Raw genomic sequence first — 24,037 nt, 5'->3', positions numbered from 1 at the left:
TAAGATACCTCACCATTAAATTGTCCCAAGAGAGAAATCTTCTGTTTATTGTACGTCCGTAATTGCTGAGTGACAGGTGATAGGATTGGAGAACCCAACTGAAAATATGTTTGAGAATTAATGATAGTGGCAGCATAACCAGTATCCACCTGCATGTGAACATCCCGACCAAGGATTTGGACCGTGAGGAATAACTTCCCTGAAAGGGAAGAAGTACCATTGACAGACAACACAAAAGCAGAATCAGCATCACATTCATGAATGTCAGGTATGCGGTCAGATTTGCAAATGGATGACACGTGACCCTTCTTTTTGCATTTGTAACACACGGCCCAACGTTGTGGACAATCTTCTCGTGAATGTTGCGTAAAACACCACGGACATGAAGGACGTTTTGCTGCAGTTTCTTAGAGGTTTGTTTACAGTTACGCCGAGGCTGTGCTTGGGAGCGTACTGCGGCCACGTCGCCCGGCGGGGACACGCCGCATACTTCATCAACAGCGCACAGAGGTTGTACTTCCCTGACCTCACCCCACGCCTCTATTTGTGCCCCAGTGGCGCGAGAAATTTCAAAAGACTGAGCGATGGATAGGGCTTTGTCTAGAGTCAGATTTGCCAATTGAAGGGCACGTTGCCTAATTTCTTTGTCGGGCACCGACCGGATAATAGCATCCCGTACCATGGAATCGGTGTAGGATTCTTTGTGAACTTCAGTAACAAATTGACACTTCCTACTGAGGCCATGAAGTTCAGCTGCCCAAGCGCGATAGGATTGATGCGGTTGTTTTTGACACTGATAAAAGGCAACACAAGAGGCTACCACATGTGTATGCTTTTGAAAATAGACGGACAGAAGTGAGCACATGTCCGCAAAGGACAAAGACACAGGATCTTTCAAAGGAGCCAAGTGCGACAACAACCGATACATTTGAGGTGAAATCCATGAAAGGAACAGAGACTTACATGTTTGTTCGTCTGTGACGTGAAATGCCAATAAATGCTGTCAAAGACATTTTTTGTAATCAGACCAGTCTTCCGCCGTCTCGTCGTAAGGAGGAAAAGGAGGTATAGACAACGACGAAATCGTGAATCGTCGATGTGAGAAGCGCTTGCTGTTCAATGAGATCTTGAAATAGTTGCTCTAAAGTAGCCATGGAAACCTGTGGGTCAGGGATGAAAAGAAAAAAATCCCATCCTCGTCGCCAATTGTTATAACATCAAGTTGAACACACATACTTCAAAGATGACACATTACATGTAAGTCATAGAGCAATTAGACAAAGACAGACATGTGTACACGGTAACAGTCAAATCAGCACTGTGTCCAAGTCTAGTGGCCGCTGGCTGGCTGGCCGGCCACTTAGGTGGCACGGCTGCTGCATCGCTGGCAGACAGCGCCCCATGTAGAGGACGCGCGTAACTGCTCGGCGGCGCTTTGAAAGATCGGTGAGTCACAACACTATTGTGCAAACTGCAGAGTGTACAAACTTGCAGTCGGCCATCAATGTACACAAGCTAGATTAATGACCACCAGAGAGAAGAGGAGCAGTGTGGAAAAACAAGCCCAGCCTCCCTCTGGCATAGCAGCCATTCTGCTTCCTTCTGTTACATTTCTACAAAAGCAGAACTGACACGTGGTCACAGGGGCTGCTAATCCCTTCTGACACTGTGAGGGTTGTAATCGAACTTCATGATGTACCAGGATTTGTCTTTCACTCATTTAAATATAAGTGAGGAAAACAATGAGCAACAAACAACACAAAGCATGTGCTAATGGTTATTGCACTTGCTGGTGTTAGCAGTGTCATAAATGAGGTAGCTCAGGCCCAACCCTTACCAGCATTTGATGTAACCACTGTTGCTCTCTAAAACTGTCACATTAAATATGTCCTCATAATACTAATTTTTGAACTTAAGCTAGCAGACAAAAGTACACTTTTGTTTCTTCTAAGATGCTAGATCCCATGGCTGAGTACTATGTTGCTTTAGAAGGAATGTATTTTATACTGACCATTCAACCTCCTACAAATGACAGGATACCAGAGCATTGGGCGCACTGATATGTCATTGCGTTCATGCACTTTTAATTCTTCAAACTCGTTCTCATGAATATTATCTTTCCAAATTGGGCTTTACCAGATGACGTGCAATACCAAAACTGGTTATGCTTACAATATTTATGTGCAGAAAATAGAGCTGTTGTCCTGATAAAATAGTTTAATAGTTTAATGGATACAATTCACTTTAAATTGGCATCTATTGGATAATCATATGTTTTTGCATCTATATTCTCTTTTTATCACAAAATGCGAATTTTTAGGTCCCTACTAATTGCTGTCGTCTTTTTGTTTCCCTCTAGTATTGTAGTATTTCTGGAAGTGCTCAGAGCCACCAGCATGTCTGTATTTGATGAATTATAAATGGATCCACTTTCATGTTGGATCTCAGAGGCTTTGAACAAAGGAAAATATGTAGTTTTAGTTTAGTTTGTGCACCCAAGGCAACAGTTTCAAATTCACTTGTGTATCCAAAGCTGCCATGTTTAGTGTCATGATTGCATGTACACTTTATGGGGAGAACTTCATGTGCTCAGTGCAATAATGGAAAAAAAAGCTAAATTTAAAGACAGAGAGAGAGAGGAGGACTGTTATCTAGGGCAAGAAGGCCACAGAAGTGACTCCTGAAGTATGGGGCCTCTAAGCTATGAGATCAGGATAAAAAGTACCATGCTCAAATTTTCCTAGTGCAAAGTAATGATTGTAGGTGAATTAAGTTTTTACATTGGAGTCTGGCACTTTCACTAGCATTGCCTGTATTTTTGCTTATCATTGAGTGCTTTATTTGCCACTTGGTAACAGTTTTGTTATGTGCAACATCACATTAGTCAGATGCTGCATCAACTTCTGTCAAGAGATTGGTGATTTTTAAAGTAAATCAGTTTGTAGGATTGGCAGATGTATGTTGACAGTGCCACCAGAGAAACACAAGTAATGGAGTGGTTCAGTTGATTCGAAAGTGGAAGAGCATCAAGACTAAAAGTCTGTGTTCCTACAAACCAACTGTAGAGCAGTTGTTGAGTGGGTGTGGCTGGTAATGGGGAATCATTATTTTACCATATGAGAGATAACTGATTAGTGTGGAATCGGCAAGGAGTACTTATATTTGATTTTGTACGATAACTGAACATGCACTGAGTGTCTGTGAAATTGGTCTCTGCGCCATGGAAAAATTCTGCATTGAAGTTTTGTACAAGTATCTGGACTGTGTCAACACTGATCGTAAGTCTTTATAACATCTTGATATTTAGTCATGAGTTACGGGTGTACTAGTATGAGATGCAAACAAAAGCATGATGTCTGCAGTAGAAGCATTCCTCATTCAAACTCTGAAGGAAGGGCAGCAGTTGGAAAATACAAAGTGAAGTTGATTGTTGTCTTGGTATCTTTGGAATTGTGCATCACAAATATGGAAAAAAAAAAAAAAAAAAAAAAAAAACCTGTGGCAAGGACTGCTATCCAGCACTAAAGGCCAGACCTGAGAGAGATGAAAAACTTGCAGTTGCATAATGGTATGAAACAGCTTCTGTCATGTGAGAAGTGTAAAACCTGTAATGTTTTTGGAAAAGTGTAATATAGCCAACAAGTTTACTTTTATACTCTTCCCTATTACAGATTTGTTTGATTATGGAGAGCACAAGAGGAATTTGAAAATCTACTGCTTTCTATCAACTAAGACTGGAGGTTCTGTACTGATTTGGGGGAGTGATATAATGAATTCAGTGGTTCCTATTGTCACACTTAAAGGGAAGATGACTGTAAAGTCAGAGAAAAAATTTATGTTACCAAGATCATACAATGGTGCAAGCATTGTTCCTAGCAGTAAATTGCATATTCCAAGATTTTATTGTGCCTCTCCTGCTACTGGAAATTTCAGAGACTGGTATAACGAGCATGAGGAACTAACAGGCCACTTTGAGCCTACACAATCACAAGTTTTGAACTTTAAGCCATTGTGATCTGTGTTGGAAATTAAGCTGTGGGTGCATTGCTTTATTGCAGAATCTGCATCTGAACGGTTTCCCACAGATAAATTGTATTAAGTGTCATAGCCCATCAGTTGGGATTCATGTATCCTGAACTCCAGAAGGAAACAATAAGTAACCCTACAACATATTTGGACATTGTTTATATTACTTTGTTCAACATTTGTACTTGGCCTTGTATGTGCATCTCTCTTCCCTTATAAACTCTCTCTCTCTCTGTGCGCGTGCACGTGGGTGAGTGAGAAAGTCTAATAAAGGTGGCCCCTAAAATGCATACCTTAAGTGCTATGAAGCACTTGCTCAGTAGAAGAGATGTGTTTCATGTTAGTGAAGATGAACAAGTACTCATAGCTCTTAAGATATGTGCTTTAGAGCCCGTGTTTACTGGACATATATTTATTGGTGTGGTCCATACTACCATCTCTAAAAATATGGAAAGCAGAGAGCTTGCAGAAGAACAAATGTCTTAGTATCGAGAGTGAATAAGTTTTCATAGCTCTTAAGGTACGCATGCTAGAGCTCATGTTTACTAGACTTACTTTGCATCGAATGCTCATTCCTGTCATATACCTGAATACTTAACATTCCTCCTAGGATATCCTGTGTATACATATGATGTAACTCTTTATGAATCCCTGTGATTAACTTGTTGCAAATTTGTAAGTAAATGATTCATGTTTTTTACTAAATTGATCTATGTTAAAGTACAGAAAAGATTTCGTTTACTATGTTAATTGTGTGATGCAAGTAGAATATTTTTGAGAATCAATGTAAAGGCAAAGTTCATAGATAAAAGTCCAAGAAGGAAGGATTATTGATATTTAACATCTTGTCAGTGGCAAATTCAGTAGGATGGGGCACAAGATCAGCTTTCAGAAGGATTGGGAAGAAAATTGGCTGTGCCATTTCAGAGGAGTCATCCCAGCAGTTTCCTTAAGCAGTCCAGGAAAATTGCAGAAAACCTGATTCTGGATGGCGATTTGAATTACTGTTCTTCCAAATAAAAGCCACGCGGGGTAGCTGCACGGTCGAAGGTGTCTTGTCACGGTCCGCCCCCCCCCCCCTCCCCCCCCTCGAGTCCTCTCTGGGGCATGGGCGTGTGTGTCGTCCTTAGTGTAAGTTAGTTTAAGTTAGATTAAAATAGTGTGTAAGCTTAGGGACTGATGACCTCAGCAGTTTGATCCCATAAGACCTTACCATAAATTTCCAAATTTCTTCCAAATAAAAGTTCAGTGTCATAACCGAGCATCATCTCGCTCTGTAACAAGTAATATTTTTCACATGAAACAAGATAATGTATGGAAAAAGTCATATTGACCACTGTGAGAATGTGGAAAAAGCTAATTTCTCTTTTGGCAAATTAGCTTGCCACACATGAGCAGATTTTAGCAACAGCCTGTAGACATTTCTGATGGATTCTTGAAAAACCTGCAGTTCCTATATCTGCATTGGTAGAGGTACAACACTGAGACCATTACCCACAGTTCTGCGAATGCCAACCCAGACTCTCAGCAGGTACACACACGGCCTGATATCTATGACGGGCATCATTCAGCCAAGTCAGTGTGTCTTTGGCAAGCCGGTGGCCTAATATGCTACTCCTTCCTGAATGGTGCACTCAAATTGACTAGCCTATAATTTTCCTCACACGATTTTAAAGAAACTATTTGGTAAAAAAAATGGTTTTTATGTCCATTATAACTTTGTCAGCTTCATGATGAAGTGCCTGTAATTTCACTAATGGTCGTAGGTATTGTGATATTTTACATATAAGTAACACACTGCCTGAAATTTGAAAAGTTTTCAGTGAAAAATAGCAGTCACATATTAGGCTATATGTTGCTGTGTATTTTTTTTTATTGAGACTTGAGAAAATTGATGCAATTATTTGTGATCACACGTGACGGTGATAAAGCTAGAGAAAAATATTACTAACATCCCTTATATCTCTTTCAATATCATGTGAATTTGACTATGGCTAAATAATTTGATACAAGCTACATATTTTAACCTTACTCATCACTTTTTGGGCTATCATTGTGCCTATTGGGCATCTTATCCAAGGAATCTAGACGGCGTCCACCAAGGAGTAGCGATGGGAGCCTGATAGAACAAGCTCCACATAAAGCATATACACTGAAGGCGATGAGCTGTTACATCCAGTGAATGCTTCTTATGATACGACATGCTTAAAAGATTAAGTTGTTCCATCAGTTGCCAGTGTTTCATCTGAATGCCTGAACACCAGCTGACCAGGTTTTTTTTTTCCCCCAGTAGAGTGGAACAAGACCATTTGCAATTTGGGCACAGAAGCACCTCGCAAATCTAGCTGTAGCAGACCAAATGTCCTAATCCATTGTTGGAATAAATATCCACCACTGCTTTATAAATTTGACAGGTTGTAGAAAAACTGTTATTTCAGATTATGGTTTTAGCCAAGTGTTTTATGTACTTCTGAAATATAAGTGTAATTTTAAGTTATGTACACTGATGGCTGCAATCAATCAGAGACCAGCTGTCCTCCAAATTGGCGTTTTCACAGTTTGCAGTCTTCATTGCAGAGCTCTATGCCATTTTTAAAGCACTGATGCGAATGAAAAAGGATTGAAGCAGGAATTTCCTCGTATGCTCAGATTTTCTTAGTGCCTTCAGAGTGTTCAACAGTTGTACCCAGTGCACAAATTGCTGTAGAATATTCAGTAGAATATTCAGGATGACCTCATACTACAGTGTCAGCATGTGGCAGTCCATGAGAATGAGCAAGCTGACAATACAGCCAGGAATGGTTGTGAAGGATATGTAGTAATGCAGTGTGCCTTTCCCTTACAAGTTATTACTTCTTACTTTTTAAAGAAAACTATGTGCCAGTGGGAAGGTGAATGGTAGGCAATACAAACCAACAAGCTGCATAAAGTGAAGTCATGGAAGACATCATCCCAGTTGTTCAGGTGGAAGGAAATGGCACTAAAAAGATCAATGTTGGGCACTACCCTGACACACAGCCACTTCCTACAGGGAAAAGATGGCCTAGTTTGTCAAGCCTGTGGGTTGCCTGTTACAATATGTCTCATCTTGACAGACTGCTTTCTGTATGTACAAAAAAAGGGTAGAAATTGGTCTGGACAGTGACCTACCACCTATTTTAGGAACTGAGTGTTCTAAAAGTGTTAGAATTTGTTTTTTATGTGGACTCGTACCCAAATTATTAGGTTAAATTAGTCTATTTCAACATGTTCGAGAGTGGATAATATTTTAATGTCCTCCAGAGTGGGTGATAAATCTGCCTCTTAGTAATGCACCAATGGTAGTTCTAATAACATTTTATCTTGTTAGTATTTTATTCTTCATTGAAAGAATTTTATACAACAAACAATTTCCATTCACAAAATTTCTATGCATTTGACAATTTTCTATGTCCGTTATAGGAGTTTTAACTAAAATACATTTTTCATATGAGTTTTAGTATATATAAACAGGGTAGTCAGAAGTAGCCTAAGAAGCTTGTAACGGTGTTCTAAGGTATATTGTGCTAGAGGGGAGTTGATATGTTGTGCTGTTTCAGAGTTAACTAGCATCAAAGTTAATCAGACCATTGCAAATGTTAGAGTGACTTGCTAGATGCTGTCGCCAAACATGTTCTTCATTTGATTTCCTAAAACCGAATGAGAGAGCAATACAAAAACTGTACATAGGATGGTTATGACCATGAAACCTCATCCAAAGGCAGAGCAGTTTTGTGCGCTATCAACTTTGTCAGTGGTTTTTCCTGTGGGTTGCGATGCCAAGGGGGGTCTCAAAGTCTTTCTCGGAGGGCTTGCAGTTGCAGGAGTGACTTCTGTTTAATCACTTTAAATGCTACACCCAGAATTTGCAGCATGACATAATATAGGTTTTGAGACAATCATCTGCTGTGGTAGAAATATCACACAAAAGTGATTTTGGGAAAGCACTTTGTAAAGTCGCAAACATTCAGATGTAGCATTTTTTCATAGCAATGAATATGAATTTAATTTGAACCTGTTGAAAACTTCAAATATGCAGAGACTTGCAGCAGTGGCAAGTGACATGTCTCTTGAACTCTAACGACATCTGTCAGAGAACTAGGACGTTGAGAGTCATGAAGTCCTGTACAGACTGGATTCACCAGTTCACCTCTGAGAGATTTGCAAGGAGAGGAAAGGACCACATGAACTTCCGGGTGGGAACATCGGTATGGGGGGCAACATCTTGTGGAGTATTCATAGCTTAGTTTTCTTGATGAAGTACAGAAATTCCTACCAAGTGGATCTGAGACACTTGATATCACCTCAGACTGTAATTGACACAGTGTGTGTTGATTTTGTTTCTATTTCCGCAGCTCTGTAGCTTCATTGGGGTTCCCACAAAAATCATCTTTGCTTGTACCCGGTTTATTTCTTATTTCCTTCGTGTTGTTTGTTGTGTTTGCCGTGAAGGTGTATCATTGGTTTTTTTTTTTTTTCATAGTGCTTAATAAAAGAGTTGAAAAGTATTTTCTAAAAATCTGGTACAATAATTTATAGTAAAATATACCGAATACACTCTCAGTTAATTAAAAATAAATGTTGTCTTCTTTTGAGGCTGGTTGAAAGTAAATGAAACAACCAGCCCAGCACATATCTGAATGCTAGACCTAAGATGAGTGAAATTCTTTATTAAAATTATACAATTCCTTGTATAATATTAATTCTTAATTGATGACAATGTAGATTGTTTTACAATAAATACTCCATCTTAATGATGAATAAATGCAAAACCTGAAAACTGTTTTCAGAAACTAATTGATAACTAAATGAACAAGATCCAATAAGTAACTTTGAGAAATAAAAAAAATCTACTTCTTTACAAACAGGTTCTACAGTGAGATCTTGCTTAAAGAGCATAATTCACTTTTGAGTCTTACCTGCAGTGCAAAACACTCAATATGTGAAGCAAATTTTTCTGTTTGAATTCTCTTGAAAACATGATAATCTGATCCATTCTAAAAAAAATACTAAAACCATTTATAAAATACTAATGTAATTTGTTACCATACATCCTTTTTTTTTACAAGAAAGTCATCTAAAGATATTTATTTTTTCCTTCTCTTCAAAATGTGTGCTAAACACAGAGTATAGCTAATTGAATGTAACATCTTTGTATATATTGGTTAATGGGCAGTTTAATTGAATTAATTTTGGTTAACAATGACAAATCTAAAATGGAATTCATAAATAGGCTTTTCAAGGCCAAGAATTAACGAAAGTATTCAAAGTTAGGAGAGCTTGCAACATTGTCACAGAGAATTTGCTGTACTGTCAAGGAGACGAGTATGGTGGTACTGGAGATAACAACTGCAACAGAATGAATAATGTTAACAGTACAGATGGATACAGCATTGTCATCAGCAGAGTCTTTTGTTTGGAGCATAAGGCAGAAGGTCATAGAATAGCAAGTGACTCTTGCCCAATTAAAGCAGAAGAGGTCTATCAAGATTAGAAGGTGGTTTTTGAAATGGTTACCAAGGATTAAAAAAGCACTGAACAGACTCATTACATAAACATTGCTCATTCAGTGAGCCATTCTTTTACAAAATTACATTGTGTATTGCTCATTATGCAAATCATGCTCATTAGGCAAGAGTTGACTGTACTTCATTCATAATAATAATAATAATAATAATAATAATACTGATGTAAACCTTACGCTATTTATTCTTCTGCATTTTCTGTTATCTTGTCATTTCTTTCCTGCAAAGCATAAACCATACCATCGAGAGTAAGGCCAATAACAATAATGGTATGCTTCAGCAGTTATTCACAAATGCACAATACTTTAAAGCACAACAGCAAATTGATGATGGCTAATGTGTCTTATTTGTATTATTTAAAATTGTACTTGACACTTTATCAGCCTTTTATTGTTTTTAGCATTTTAAGCAATACACATCACAGGTTCCACTTAGCCAGTTAAAAGAAGTGAAGGTTTTAGGTCCTACACTACAATAAAAATACAGCAATTTAAATGAGGAGGCTGTGCCTGTTTATTTATTATTAATTTGTGAAATTGTAGTTCTGTTTGTGAGACATAAATAACCAGATCATATACTAATTGAAGCCTGTTTCTCTTCTTAATTTTTATGTTCTCCACCAAAAAGGATACTAATTCACATAGCTAGGAAGTGATGAATGGTACTAATAATTTCAAAGCTGCTCTTTCCAGCTGTGGATATTCTTCTTTTCACTTCATACAGAAGGTGTCAGTCTTTTGCAGATTAAATTCCATTTTAAGCATGAGTATCTATCTATGCCTGTTGTCAGCTTCAGAGTTCAATTCTGGAAAGTAACTCAATAGTTTCTCTTCCACATTATGCCTCACTGTATCATGCAAGGATTGTGAGAACTTTGTACCACTGTTCCGCTGTAATTTCTTTGACAATCTTCTGAATGCAAGGGAAGGACTCAATCATCACCATTTTAAAGACATTGACCATAAATGAAGAAAGGGATCCTTTGATTTTATCCTTGGAGACTCTTGTTTGAAATATTTTGGTGGTTAGAAAGATCAGTAAGAAATGCTAACTCTAATAACCGAACAAGGTCACAAAAATAATTCACATTTAGAATCTTGTCAGAACATTAACTTTCAATTCCAGAACTCACTTCAATACCGTTCCTTTGGAAAGCTACCTGACCTCTGTTTGATAAAGGGGATTTTGATGGAGCAAACCTGTGTCTTCAAAAATAATTCTAAACAGCTGAGGTAAAATCATGACTGTCAGAGCTTGTTAATGAAGAAAGCAGCATGAAACATTTGGCATTATTGACTTTAAATTTGCAACGAGCCCATTTTTATTGCCTTTCATAGCGTCAGCACCATCAACACAAATGGTGGCGCATTTTGTCTCATCAATCTTGTAGTTGTGAGTGCTTACGAAAAACATGTAGTACAGACACTGGCCAGTAATGCTCACAGAAAGTCCACAGTCTGAAACATCAATACATTCATCAATTTGCAAAGCAAAATATTGATTTTTTGACTAATTGTTCTTAAATGTCACCAGCGATATAATTTATTATGAAATCAATGGTACTATCTCAAAGCAGTATGCTTTTTAGCTTGTTTTCCTCTTGCTTACCTAACATAATTTCAACCATGTCCAGGACTGAAGGCAAAATAAGATTCTTGGCATCTGTTCGTGGCTTCCCTGCTTTAGCAACTTGGTAGCTAGCTAATTACACGTTCTCATTGACACTGGATACCTAAAACCAGATAAAAAGTTGTTTAAACCAGAAAAACAAATAATCAATAACATATTATTATTTTTATAAACAAATAATTGTACAATTTTATTAAATGCATCATATTAGTTATCTGCGGGTTAAGGGTTTTCAGTTTCCTTTTGAAGAAGGCAAATAGTTTATCAGTTTCCTTGGAATGTTTAGTTGTGAAGTGATGCATGGGCTTCGGTGGCATCATACCCTCAAGGGGTTTCATGCTCTCACATGACCATCTTCACTGCAAATTACACATCGAGGTTTATTATTCATGACAGTAAAACAATACTTCAAATAAATGTCAAAAAAACTCTATTTTTTATTTTGATTTATGTCTGCCACAGCCACTTGTACTAGACATGGAGGGCTGTGCAGATCTTTTGAGTAACATCTCCGTTTTATGCTTGCTCAGAGCAAAGGACAATTATGCAATAACCACATACATACTCAGACAACCATATGAAGTGAGCGAAAACTGCTGTCCCTATGCTGCCCACACTCTTCCACTGCAGCAATGAATATAGTTCACAGCCCACAGAGTGCTGACTGCTGCAACTAACTTGCACAGTGCATTTGATTTCTCTATCAGTATAGTACCAATAGCAAGAAAATTAATTTTGATGCCTTTGAAATCACTGACGTAGTTTTATTACGGTTCTGGGGGAGATCGCCAGAAATTTTTTACTTCAAAAAGGGTCGCATATTTAGAAAAACTGGAAAACACTGATCTATTTTTATAAGAACTGACACTAATTATATATGGCGGGCTGCTTGAATTTGTATACAAAATGGCCACATTGGCTAACTTCAATGCTATGTAACTGGGAAACAGTACAATGTATGAATTTTTTTACTTAACAATTACTTCTCAGCAGCACTACCTACTCTGCAACACCCTTACAATTTTGTTTTAATACGATTTTGGACTGCCCTGTGTATGCTCCAGATATCACTTTCAGATCAGATTATTTAGCCATAGCCATATTCACATGATAGGAAATCTGCATGGGCACTACTAACTTGCTCTTTCTTGTTCATGTGTGGTAATACTGTATTATCTAAGGGCGACAATTTCAGCTCTAAACTTGCATTTGATCATGCTGCTTTGGTGGAGGACCTAATTTCCTTTACACATTATATGAATCGGAAATATTGCCTTGCAACCCAATCCCAAGATGTTTCCAACAGCAAACCTGATGTTGAATCCTGCCTGGAATAGTTCAGATCACGATCCCAACTTGATGCACCACCACTACCTCAGAATCATTACTTAAAAGTCTTACAAGAATTCCTCACATCCAGCATTGCTTCACAACCCTTCCTCAGGTCCTTGCAACATGACCTTAACCTTTCCTTCGCAGAACTCCAGTCTCTATTTTCCCTAAAAGCTAATGACTCTATCATTATCCTCCCAGCAGATAAAGGATCTACTACTGTGGTACTTGACCGACAGGAGTATGTTAGTGAAGGTCTGTGCCAGTTGTCTGGCACCTCTACACACAGCATCTGCCATAAAGATCTCATACCTGTGATTCATACTGACCTGCAGTCCCTCCTTAAAACCTCAGTCCCCTCACAAGTACTAACACCTAAACCCATAGAACTTCTCACCCCACCCAAGCCATACATCTCCACCTTTTACCTTCTTGCTGGGATCCACAAACCCAATCATTCTGGCTGTCCTAAAGTTACTGGCTTCAAAGCACCCACCGCGTAGTTGATCAGCACCTACAACCCATAATAAAAGGCTCCTCTCCTATATCAAAGATACCAACTGTTTCCTAAATCATCTGAAATCTGTGCCCATCCCACCATTGATGCCACCTTCCTCTATACCAACATCCCCCACGTACATGGTCTGTCTGCTGGTGATGGTCTGTCTGCTGGTGATGGTCTGTCTGCTGGTGATGGTCTGTCTGCTGGTGATGGTCTGTCTGCTGCTGAGCATTTCCTCAGTCAGCACCCACCTGATTGCAAACCTATGACAGCCTTCCTACTCACCACACGCGCCATCTGTTTTCTTCCCCCAGACACCAGTTTCTCAGAACTCTGCAGGTGTTTATACTTACGAACAACTATTTCACTTTTGAGGGGCAGACAGATCAGGGGTACGGCCATGGGAACCAGGACGGCTCCTTCCTATGCCAACCTTTGCATGGGTCACTTGGAGGGGGCTTTCCAGGGATCCATAAGTCTTCAGCCCCTGGTTGGGTTGGGTACATTGATGACATATTTACCATAAGGTCTCATGGTGAGGCTAACCTGTTAAAATTCCAGGAATCTGTGAATACCTTCTCCCCGTTATATTTCAATTGGTCCTATCTGATTCCCTTGACAGTTGCCTTCCTTTCCACGTCAAATTTTCCTTTCCCATACAGCCTTGGCATCCAAGGTAAACAAATTTGTTTGGATGCAAACTCTTTGTAGCAATAAACCACCATTCTCACCTCAGCCTTCACTGCACATAATTACCCCACCAGCCTAGTTCAAAAGCAGATTTCCTGGGCCATCACACCCAATACTGGTACTGCTGATCCCACCAAAAAACAACTTTTGAGCACACCACTGGTGACTCAATATTATCCTGGTCTGAAATGTATTAATCAACTACTTCAGCAGGGTGATGACTTTCTAAAATCATGCCCTGAAATGAGATCCATTCTGTCTGAAATTTTGCATACCGTACCTAGAATAGCTTTTCATCACCCTCCCAATCTCCACAATATTCTTTTCAGACCCTTTGCTCCTTCTGCACCCATCTCCCTACCCTATGGCTCCTACCAATGTGACCATCCCCACTGCAAGACTTGGCTTATGCACCCTCCTACCACCATATATAGCAGCGCTGTAATTGGCAAAACATGTACTATAAAAGGGAGAGCCACCCGTGAAACGACACATCATATACCAGCTGTTGTATAAACACTGTTCAGCCTTTTACATAGGCATGACTACCACCAAATTATCAATTAGGATGAATGGGCATAGGCAAAGGGTGCATACGGGCAACACACAATATTCTGTTGCAGACATGCTCTACAGCATGACAATCGTGACCTCGGCGTCAGTTTCAGCACACATGCCGTCTGGATTCTTCCACCAGACACCAGTTTCTCAGAACTCTGCTTGTGGGAACTAGTGCTACAACACATCATTGGTTCTCGCCACCCACCTGGCCTTATTTAAGTTAGTTTCCTCTGTCTCAGCATTTTGTCACAGGAACTACTCGTTTCTTCACTCTGATACAGTTTTCTACATCTGCCATTGCCTTAGCAACTATTTTTCACCACCCCGTCCCACCTCTGTTACGTACAATGCACTTAGCTTTCCACTCTTATTCGCTCATTCATGATGTTTTAGCAGTAATCTCTGTCTTACATATTACCCTGTTTTCCACGTTTAAGCTCTCAGTCCCCAGCAATCCGTCTTTCATTCTCATCCCGTGCGGTAAGTCTCCCTTGACCTGCGGTCCTGGGTGACTTTCCGGAAATCTTCCACTTTTCCTAGACCTCTGCTGCTGCTTGGTGAGTAGATTTTTTATCTATACAATTAAATGTTTGTGTTAGCATTTATAAATGCCAATAAAGGAAAAAATAATAGAAATTGCAGAAAAAAGTTAATAGCCGTTGCATGAACCTTTACTTTCTCTGGTCTCTTGTTCAGTCCTACAGTGTTAAACCTTTATTGTTAATGCATTGCTGGGCACTGATCTAGGAGACAAGTACATGGCTGTAGCGGAATTCAGCTACAAGAAAGAGGGAACATTTTGAAAATTAGTTTTTGTGGGAGAAGCTGTGTTTTCACATGCTGAAGAAAAGTCAGCATTCCCTTTTTCCTAGAAAATATAATGAATATTTGGAGAAGTGGGCCTTATGATGTCTGATCCTAGTGCTCTTTTGATCTTCTTTCTGACATTATTTTTCTGTGACTTGGCTTTTTTCTTTACTGTTTCAGTATTTAGGGCTTTGATTGTTCATAGATTGAATGGTGTACTTTGAGACATTTGTTTTTGTAGGGCATGCGCCAGTTACGGATGCATATGTTGGCATCACAAGGTTACTGTGTTGTGGCTGTAGATTCACGCGGCTCACAGCACAGGGGTCTGCTCTTTGAAAGTCACCTCAAGGGCCGAATGGTAAGTTAAATAATTTTTAGTAAAGAACTTTATTATTGTTTTTTCTGTTTATCATTTCACAATGACTGTAATAATTCCAGCTGCTGTGTTACACCATTCTTTCCTATTGTGGCAGTAATTTTCACATTTTTCATAACAATGATTTTACCAAAACCTCTAATAGTACTTTTTCTTCTGTAGCACCTTATTTTGTACATAAACATGGCAAGTGTTGCTTTCTCCTTCACCTGCAATGAAAAACTGATTCAGCACATATTACAATGTTCACATGGCAGTTTATTCAGAGTAACTAGTGTAAATCATCTTGCAGTCAGTTATGAAAGCGAAATATTTTAGAAGTGCTCAGCAGGTGAAACTTGAGAAGCTGAAGTCTCCACCACATGAACACTCGTGAGCATATGTTAAATAAAGAGGTGTTATCCAAGAATTAGAGCTTTTCAGTATACTTGAATTTGCTAGTTGTAGTCTCTCCCCGATGTTATTCAATCTGTATATTGAGCAAGCAGTAAAGGAAACAAAAGAAAAATTCGGAGTAGGCACTAAAATTCATGGAGAAGAAGTAAAAACTTTGAGGTTCGCCGATGACATTGTAATTCTGTCAGAGACAGCAAAGGACTTGGAAGAGCAGTTGAACGGAATGGACAGTGTCTTGAAAGGAGGATATAAGATGAACATCAACAAAAGCAAAACGAGGATAATGGAATGTAGTCAAATTAAGTCGGGTGATGCTGAGGGAATTAGGTTAGGAAATGAGACACTTAAAGTAGTTTTGCTATTTAGGGAGTAAAATAACTGATGATGGTCGAAGTAGAGAGGATATAAAATGTAGACTGGCAATGGCAAGGAAAGTGTTTCTGAAGAAGAGAAATTTGTTAACATCAAGTATAGATTTAAGTGTCAGGAAGGCGTTTCTGAAAGTATTTGTATGGAGTGTAGCCATGTATGGAAGTGAAACATGGACGATAACTAGTTTGGACAAGAAAAGAATAGAAGCTTTCGAAATGTGGTGCTACAGAAGAATGCTGAAGATAAGGTGGGTAGATCACGTAACTAATGAGGAGGTACTGAATAGGATTGGGGAGAAGAGAAGTTTGTGGCACAACTTGACTAGAAGAAGGGATCGGTTGGTAGGACATGTTTTGAGGCATCAAGGGACCACAAATTTAGCATTGGAGGGCAGCGTGGAGGGTAAAAATCGTAGAGGGAGACCAAGAGATGAATACACTAAGCAGACTCAGAAGGATGTAGGTTGCAGTAGGTACTGGGAGATGAAGCAGCTTGCACAGGATAGAGTAGCATGGAGAGCTGCATCAAACCAGTCTCAGGACTGAAGACCACAACAAAAACAACGATATATTCACACAGTTGGAAGCATACATCATCCACAAGTCACATTCTACGGAATATTCTTGGAGCTTTCACAGAAATGTCTCGCTTCATTTTACAGTAATTTATGGGTTGGAAACACATTAACTGTAAATTCTTCTATAACTGGGTGTTCAGAAGAAGGCAAAAGCATAGCAGTTGCATTGGTATTGCCCTAGTAAAGCACTACAATATTCAGACTAATCCATGGGGCGAGGATAAACTCTCTCTTCTGCTTCATGACATATAGTCTTGGAAAGCTTAATTTTTATATCCTTTGTTCCAAAGAGTGGTATTGCATGTAGTGGGGACTTTCGTATGCATTCTGGGTGATTTCTTTCAGCAGTTTGTTATGCGACACTTAATTTGTATTTGATAACTGCCATATTTAGGGACTGAATACAGAGAATCTGGGCACACAGTTCTGAGAGTGTTTCTTGCAGAGTTATACTGACCTGACAATAACTATTGAATTTTTAGTGGCATAATTACACATTGTTTCATTTATAGCATCTGTACATCTACTTGCAAATTCTTTCCGCAATTCATATTCCACTACAGTAGTTGCTAGCTTGTCAGTGTTGTAATAAATAATACTAGTTTTGTAACTAATATGAACTTTTTTACAATTATGAGGAAGCCATGCTTAACAGTAAAACACTGACAGTTAATGTAGCTCATCCAAAGTAAAAATGTTCTTTACTAATTTCTGCATGTGGCTATTCACTTCACAATTTACTGGAAATGGACTGTAATGGCAAGTGTGATACTTTGTACTTGTCAGAATTGGTATGACATTATTCTTTTATAACTTAACTGTAAGAATAAATGTAAGATTTATATTGCTACAGGGTACTGTAGAATTGGCAGACCAGATTGAGGTACTGCTGTGGTTAGCAGATACTTTGGGTTATATCGACACCAGTCGTATTGCTATCCATGGCTGGTCTTATGGCGGTTACCTGAGTCTTATGGGGCTTGCTCAACATCCTGATATTTTCAAGGTAAGTAACTGTGCCTTAAAAATACTGTAAAATAAGTATGGAATTTGTTTAATCATTAAGGTTAAATGAATATCTAACAATGACAGACTAATAAACTGCATCTGATGTCTCTGCCTCTTGATATCACTGCCATATATACACATACAGTACCAACAACCCAACAACTTCATGAGCTAAGTGCATAATTTAACCCAGTTAATTGTTAGGTAAGGTAAGCAAATTTAAAATTCTCATAAGATATTTATTTTAACACAGAGGAACTTTGACATGTAACAACAACAAAATAGTGCAACAGTTAAAATTGTATGCTTTTGTAAAATTTTAGAAAAGGATGGTGATAAGTTTACTTTTATTTACACTAAATCAGATCTGACAGCACAATAAACCTCAAAGGAAAAATGCCTCAACTTCTTGTAACTTAACTTGAAGCTTAATTGAATCAAAATTTATAATGACTGAATTAAAATGAAAGGATAGTTTTAATGAATTGAAAGATTCGTGTAATGTGAAGTTTTTTTGTGAAAGGGCATAGCTAATAAAGTAACATCTGATAGGTATAAGATACATATTTTATGACATGGAAATTATGTGAATTATATATCTTTACAAGTAAAAATAATTCTAGGCAGATCACTCTCGACAGAGTGGAAACAAATAGATTCTTCCACCATCACATGAGCCGACAAAACACAGAGCTGTAACTATCAGAGTGACACTTGTAAACAATAGTGAGAACCATTCTTGATTCCAGAACACACCAATTATGATAATAAATATGCAGTCAAGTTCTTTGTGACATAGCAACCGAGAACAAACGTACAGATGAATCATTGCAGTTAGTACAATCCATGAGCCCTAAAATGAAATTTTAAAAAAGCACTTCAACAGACAACAGATCATGACCAGAAAACATAATTGAGCATACATAAGTGTAGCTTGAGTTTGTTTCAGATTAAACAATAATACCAACACCTCACAGAGAAGGCGCAGTTCAATTAACTGAATCTGCAACCGGCATATGGCTATAACCGGAGCCTGACCAGGAGCTAACTAGATATCAGGGGACACAGTGTTCAATGTTTTTAAATGCAAATCCTCGCCAGTAATGACTGGTGTGCAGTTGCTCTGATGCAGTTGCAGTCCTGACATTTAACATGTTCCTACAAATTGGCTCCAAAACAATCAGGGGCATGTATAACAGAAAACAAAATTTATTCTCAATGGTCACTACCAATGGTCACTGGTTGTGCATGTGTTGCTGTTTGTACTGACCGTCGGGGCCTGCTATTGGTGGAAGACACTCACACTCCTCCCATAGGCTTGGCTGCACTGCCCTCCTGCAGTCAGAGACAAAGCTCATGAGACACACTACTAAAAGATCTGTGGTATGAGAAGATCGACTACTTTGTTACAATGGGATCAATTCGAGCTGACCACGGCTCAATGATAGCCAATACACAGGAGTATTGTGTAGTTTTGCATTGACAATTTGTAGAACCATATACATAAGGGGAGATTCTCACTTGTATGAGGATACAAGACCAACAAACATTCACCATTTATACACTAATTATTTTTAGTGATGTCATTTTGGCAGTACTTCTAAATATTGTGATTCACAAGGGTATGTTCAGACTACAAGTTGTATTAATTTTTCTAAGAAGGCCAAGAGAAAGTTGCAGATTGGTCAATTTCTGGTAATCCATATTTAGCACCCCCACATATGAGAGCATTGTGAAATATGTAAGCTGTGGAAGAACAATGATAAATTTATTGTGTTGTTAGTGGCAAGTGCCAAAACATTTGTGCTGCAAATGTGCAAGTATTCTACATCAATGCTTGCTTATATGTTAGAATTCTTCTTCTTCTTCTATTTTTTTCCATGAGAAGTAGTGGATTTTTGTTAGGGCATGTTCCAATGCCTGCTACACAGTCCAGATCTTGTGCTATAGGGTTTCCACATTATTGGCCCAATGATGAAAATTTAAGCATGACCAGACATCCAGTGTAGATAAGAGAGTGAAATATTGTGTGATAAATAAGCAGAGAAGCTTTGTGAATATGTTGAAAAATAAACTCATTGTGTAAAATTTATTTAGGCTTGCATGTTGAACTTAAAAAGTAAATGTTTACAAAAGAAGTTTGCATGTAATGAGTATGCATTGACATCATCTGTTTGCTGCAACAGGTAAATTTGTGTGGGACCTTCTGTCTAAAGGATATTGTATTGCAAAAATGCTGTTACTGTATAAACAGACATTGTTGTTACAGTGGGCTAAAATGGTGATATAATATTTGTCTCCCTGTGCAGGAATCTGAAATTGACTATGTGATGTGTGGAACTTTGGATTGGTCTAGGAGGCATCCTCAGATAGCCGAAGTTGTTTGCAACAAGTGGGAAATCTGGGTAGAGTCCCAGTCTGGCACAAATTTCCATGTGTCACAAACAGCTGATGTCAATGCATATTCTCAGGATGCAAACTTATTTTGTAATGGTTACCATACCTGTACATGTCAGTGCCAGTGTCCATGCCTTCAGACATGTATGCATGTCTGAAAGGCATTGTACTGTGAAGATACAGACACAGTGTAAACACAGACATTGTAACCACCAATGATATAAAAGTATTTATTAATGCTTGGTTTGTTCTTGGACTCTGCACAATCCTTGTGTTTGTTGATTCGCATTGTTACATTCCATCCTGGATTTTCTATTCCATCCTGGACTTTCCATTGTGTTTGATTCTCAATTTGTCAGAATTATAGAGGAATGTCTGAAGAATTGTTTGATGCAGTTTCTATGCTACTCTATCCTTTGTAAGCCTCTTCATCTCTGAATAACCTACATCCTTCTGAATCTGCGTACTGTATTCATCTCTTGGTCTCCCTCTATGATTTTTAACCTCCATACTTCCCTCCAATACTAAATTGGCGATCCCTTGATGTCTCAGAATGTGTCCTATCAACCGATCCCTTCTTCTATTCAGGTTGTGCCACAGATTTCTTTTCTCCCCAGTTATATTCAGTACCTCCTCATGAGTTACATGGTCTACCCATCTAATCTTTGGCATTCTTCTGTAACACCACATTTCAAAAGCTCCTACTCTCTTATTCTCCAAACTGTTCATCATCCATATTTCACTTCCATACATAGCTGTACTCCTTACAAATACTTTCAGAAAAGTCTTCCTAACACTTGAATCCATATTCAATGATAAAAAATTTCTCTTCTTCAGAAATGTTTTTCTTGCCATTGCCAGTCTACAATTTATATCCTCTCTACTTTGGTCGCCATCAGTCATTTTGGTGCACAAATAGCAAAACTCACCTAGTACTTTGTTTTGTTCCTTAATCTAATTCTCTCAGCATCACCTGATTCAATTTGACTGCACTCCATTATCCTTGTTTTGTTTTTGTTAATGTTCATCTTTTATCCTTATCAGTAGTTCTGGTGGAATGTTGTCTATTCCTAGGCCTATGTTTCAGCTTAGGTCTTTCAGTGCTCTGTCAAATTCTTCTATGTGGCAGCAGCACCCCCCACAGTACCATATCTGCTTCTTCTTTATCTGAGTGAGTGAGAGAGAGAGAGAGAGAGAGAGAGAGATTCTTTGAAACATAGCTTTCACAGTTTTAACTGATTTGAAAATTTTATCTCTATTGTAGTTCTATTATGGTAGATTAAGGAGGTACCTTTGTTTACTCTACAGAATTTGGAGATAGCATGGTGATCCAAAATTTCTGTGAGCTCAGACCCCCACCCAAAGCCCCCTCCCCTCCTTCCCAGACCAGAATCCTGGATTCAACTCCTGTATATACATCTATCTCTCTCTCTCTCTCTCTCTCTCTCTGTGTGTGTGTGTGTGTGTGTGTGTGTGTGTGTGTGTTTTTTTTCATTGTTATTGCTATCATTTAATTTATTCAGACGTTTTGCAGATGAAATTTCATGAGCTGCTCTGTCAGTATCAATAGTAAAAAAGAGATGTGGAGAGAGCCAGAAGAAAAGACAAAATGTTGAAGAGTATTAAAGTGGGAGAGGGGAGAGGAAAGATGAAAGTGGATAAAATTTGATTCATATCTTGGAAATTAGGAAGAACTACTCGAAGTAAATCTTGGTTCCTGGGAGAAGTCAAGGGTGTCTCATTATAAATTTTCGTCAGTGTCTAAAGGCGGTTGCTTGTGGAATATTTTATGAAATTTGTTTGTGTCTTTGAAAATGCCTAACGTAATTTGTATGAAATTGTGTGCAGAAACATTATCTCTCTTTATTGGACTGGATTGTGTGTGTTAGGCTCTATGTAGATTCCTGGTGAAGGACCTGTCACACCTTCCTGAAACAAAATCTGTCAGGCCATACAACTAAAGCAAGATAAATGTGGAGTTTCTTAATCACCAATGCAAAAACTATGGAATCTATTTCCATTTTGTTGAAGGAAGTTTGTGAGTGGGCTTAAATTTGCTAATTTTATTGGATCAGGTTGTTAGGTAGTAATTACTTTTGTGAGACTGGTATTGAAATAAACTACAGTGGTTACTTTTTAATCATTCATTATATGAGATACATTCTATGAGAATGAAAACACGTGAACCTGAAACACCTAATAAATGCCACTGGAAAACAAAGTTGCTTTTAGTGATAACAATATTGTTTATCAAGGCTATTTGCTTATGGAGGCAGTGTGTGCATTAGCCTGGTGATGGCTGTGCATGAAGTGGTAAGGGAAACTGAGTTCAGTGACAACTATTCATATAATGACCATTTTAAATGAATTTGTCACTATGCAAAGAGAAGGAATAAAGGTGATTGTCTTATTTCATTACAGGTTGCAATAGCAGGAGCTCCAGTGACTTCATGGGCACTTTATGACACTGGTTACACAGAGCGTTATATGGATCTTCCAGAGAATAATCAGCAGGGTTACAAGCAGGGTTCTATCCTGACCTATGTAAATCAGTTTCCTGATGAGTAAGTTATCATAATTCTCATTATTATGACCACTAGAATATGATGTTACAGTTGTACTAAGATGTCAACACCTCTCATGTTTGCAGTTGCTACAATCTGTTTCCACCTGTAGTATTTAAGGAATTTCTTTTATTCAGGAAGTATGCACAAATTGAATTGTTAGAACACTAGGAATCTTCTGAATTTACCCATTTTGGAACTAAATCAGGCTCTCACATGCCAAGTATTTCTCTCACCGTATTATGTCGTCATAGTTTTGTAACAGACTATTGCGTTAATAGAAAGTGCTTAAAGTACCTGTGACATGTCATGGTTTCATGTTAGACAAAAGATATATAAAACACTTTAAGATTTGCAAACAGAAGCAAAAGCAGTTTTCATATTTACTAACTTTACTGTAAATTTAAAATTGTGAAAAATATTTCATAAAACTTGAACATTGCTCATTAGTGGATTAATTCTATTCATTTTAAGAGTTTCACTGCTGAGAGATGGAATTTAAGCAGAAAGAAATATGTTGTAGGTGCCTAACAGCTTTCTGTTATTTCAATAGTGGATGGAATATAACAACTCTTCCATGTGACTTTGGATCATGTATTTGTCAATTTACTGTTACTGAGCGAGGTGGCGCAGTGGTTAGACACTGGACTCGCATTCGGGAGGACGACTGTTCAATCCCGCGTCCGACCATCCTGATTTAGGTTTTCCGTGATTTCCCAAAATCCAGGCAAATGCCAGGATGGTTCCTATCAAAGGGCACGGCCGACTTCCTTCCCCGTCCTTCCCTAATCCGATGAGACTGATGACCTCGCTGTCTGGTCTCCTTCCCCAAAACAACCAACCAATTCACTGTTGTACACTGATTCTCATAAAAAAGAGCTGCAACCAGAAGGATAAGGCAGATTGCGATCATTGTCAGCGGGAACCCCCCCCCCCCCCCCCCCACTGTTATAAATGGAAGCATCCAGATGTCACAGCATGGAATTCTACAGATCTTGAATGTAGTCCTGTAATTATTCCATGCAGCTTGTGCCTGAGCGTGTAGCTCCCACTCATTGGTGGGTAGAGGTGGAGTCCTGAAGGTGTGCTCCATGTCACCACGCATACTCTGTCAGGGACAGGTTGAATGATGTGGATGGCTATGGCAGAGTATCCACAGTTGAAAGGCATGCTGGGGAAGTGTCAGTGGTATGAGGTCAGGTGTTGTCCTGTTGTAATAGGGCTTGGGCTTTTATTAGTGTCAGAGCCATTGGC

General features: G+C 38.6%; 1 protein-coding gene across 3 annotated transcripts in view; it reads left to right on the top strand.

The window, feature by feature from the left end:
- LOC126259870 (dipeptidyl peptidase 9) overlaps window positions 1-24,037 on the top strand; it is a 203,654-nt gene that overhangs the window by 159,476 nt on the left and 20,141 nt on the right. For all 3 annotated transcript variants that reach the window (XM_049956949.1, XM_049956939.1, XM_049956932.1), the window contains 3 exons: window positions 15,332-15,451; window positions 17,668-17,820; window positions 22,641-22,783. In XM_049956949.1, the coding sequence (XP_049812906.1) occupies window positions 15,332-15,451; window positions 17,668-17,820; window positions 22,641-22,783 (416 nt within the window). The remainder of the gene's footprint in view (window positions 1-15,331; window positions 15,452-17,667; window positions 17,821-22,640; window positions 22,784-24,037) is intronic.

The sequence above is a fragment of the Schistocerca nitens genome, chromosome 1 (genome assembly GCF_023898315.1).
Source record: "Schistocerca nitens isolate TAMUIC-IGC-003100 chromosome 1, iqSchNite1.1, whole genome shotgun sequence".
NCBI lineage: Eukaryota > Metazoa > Arthropoda > Insecta > Orthoptera > Acrididae > Schistocerca > Schistocerca nitens.
This window is presented reverse-complemented; position numbering and strand designations above follow the sequence as displayed.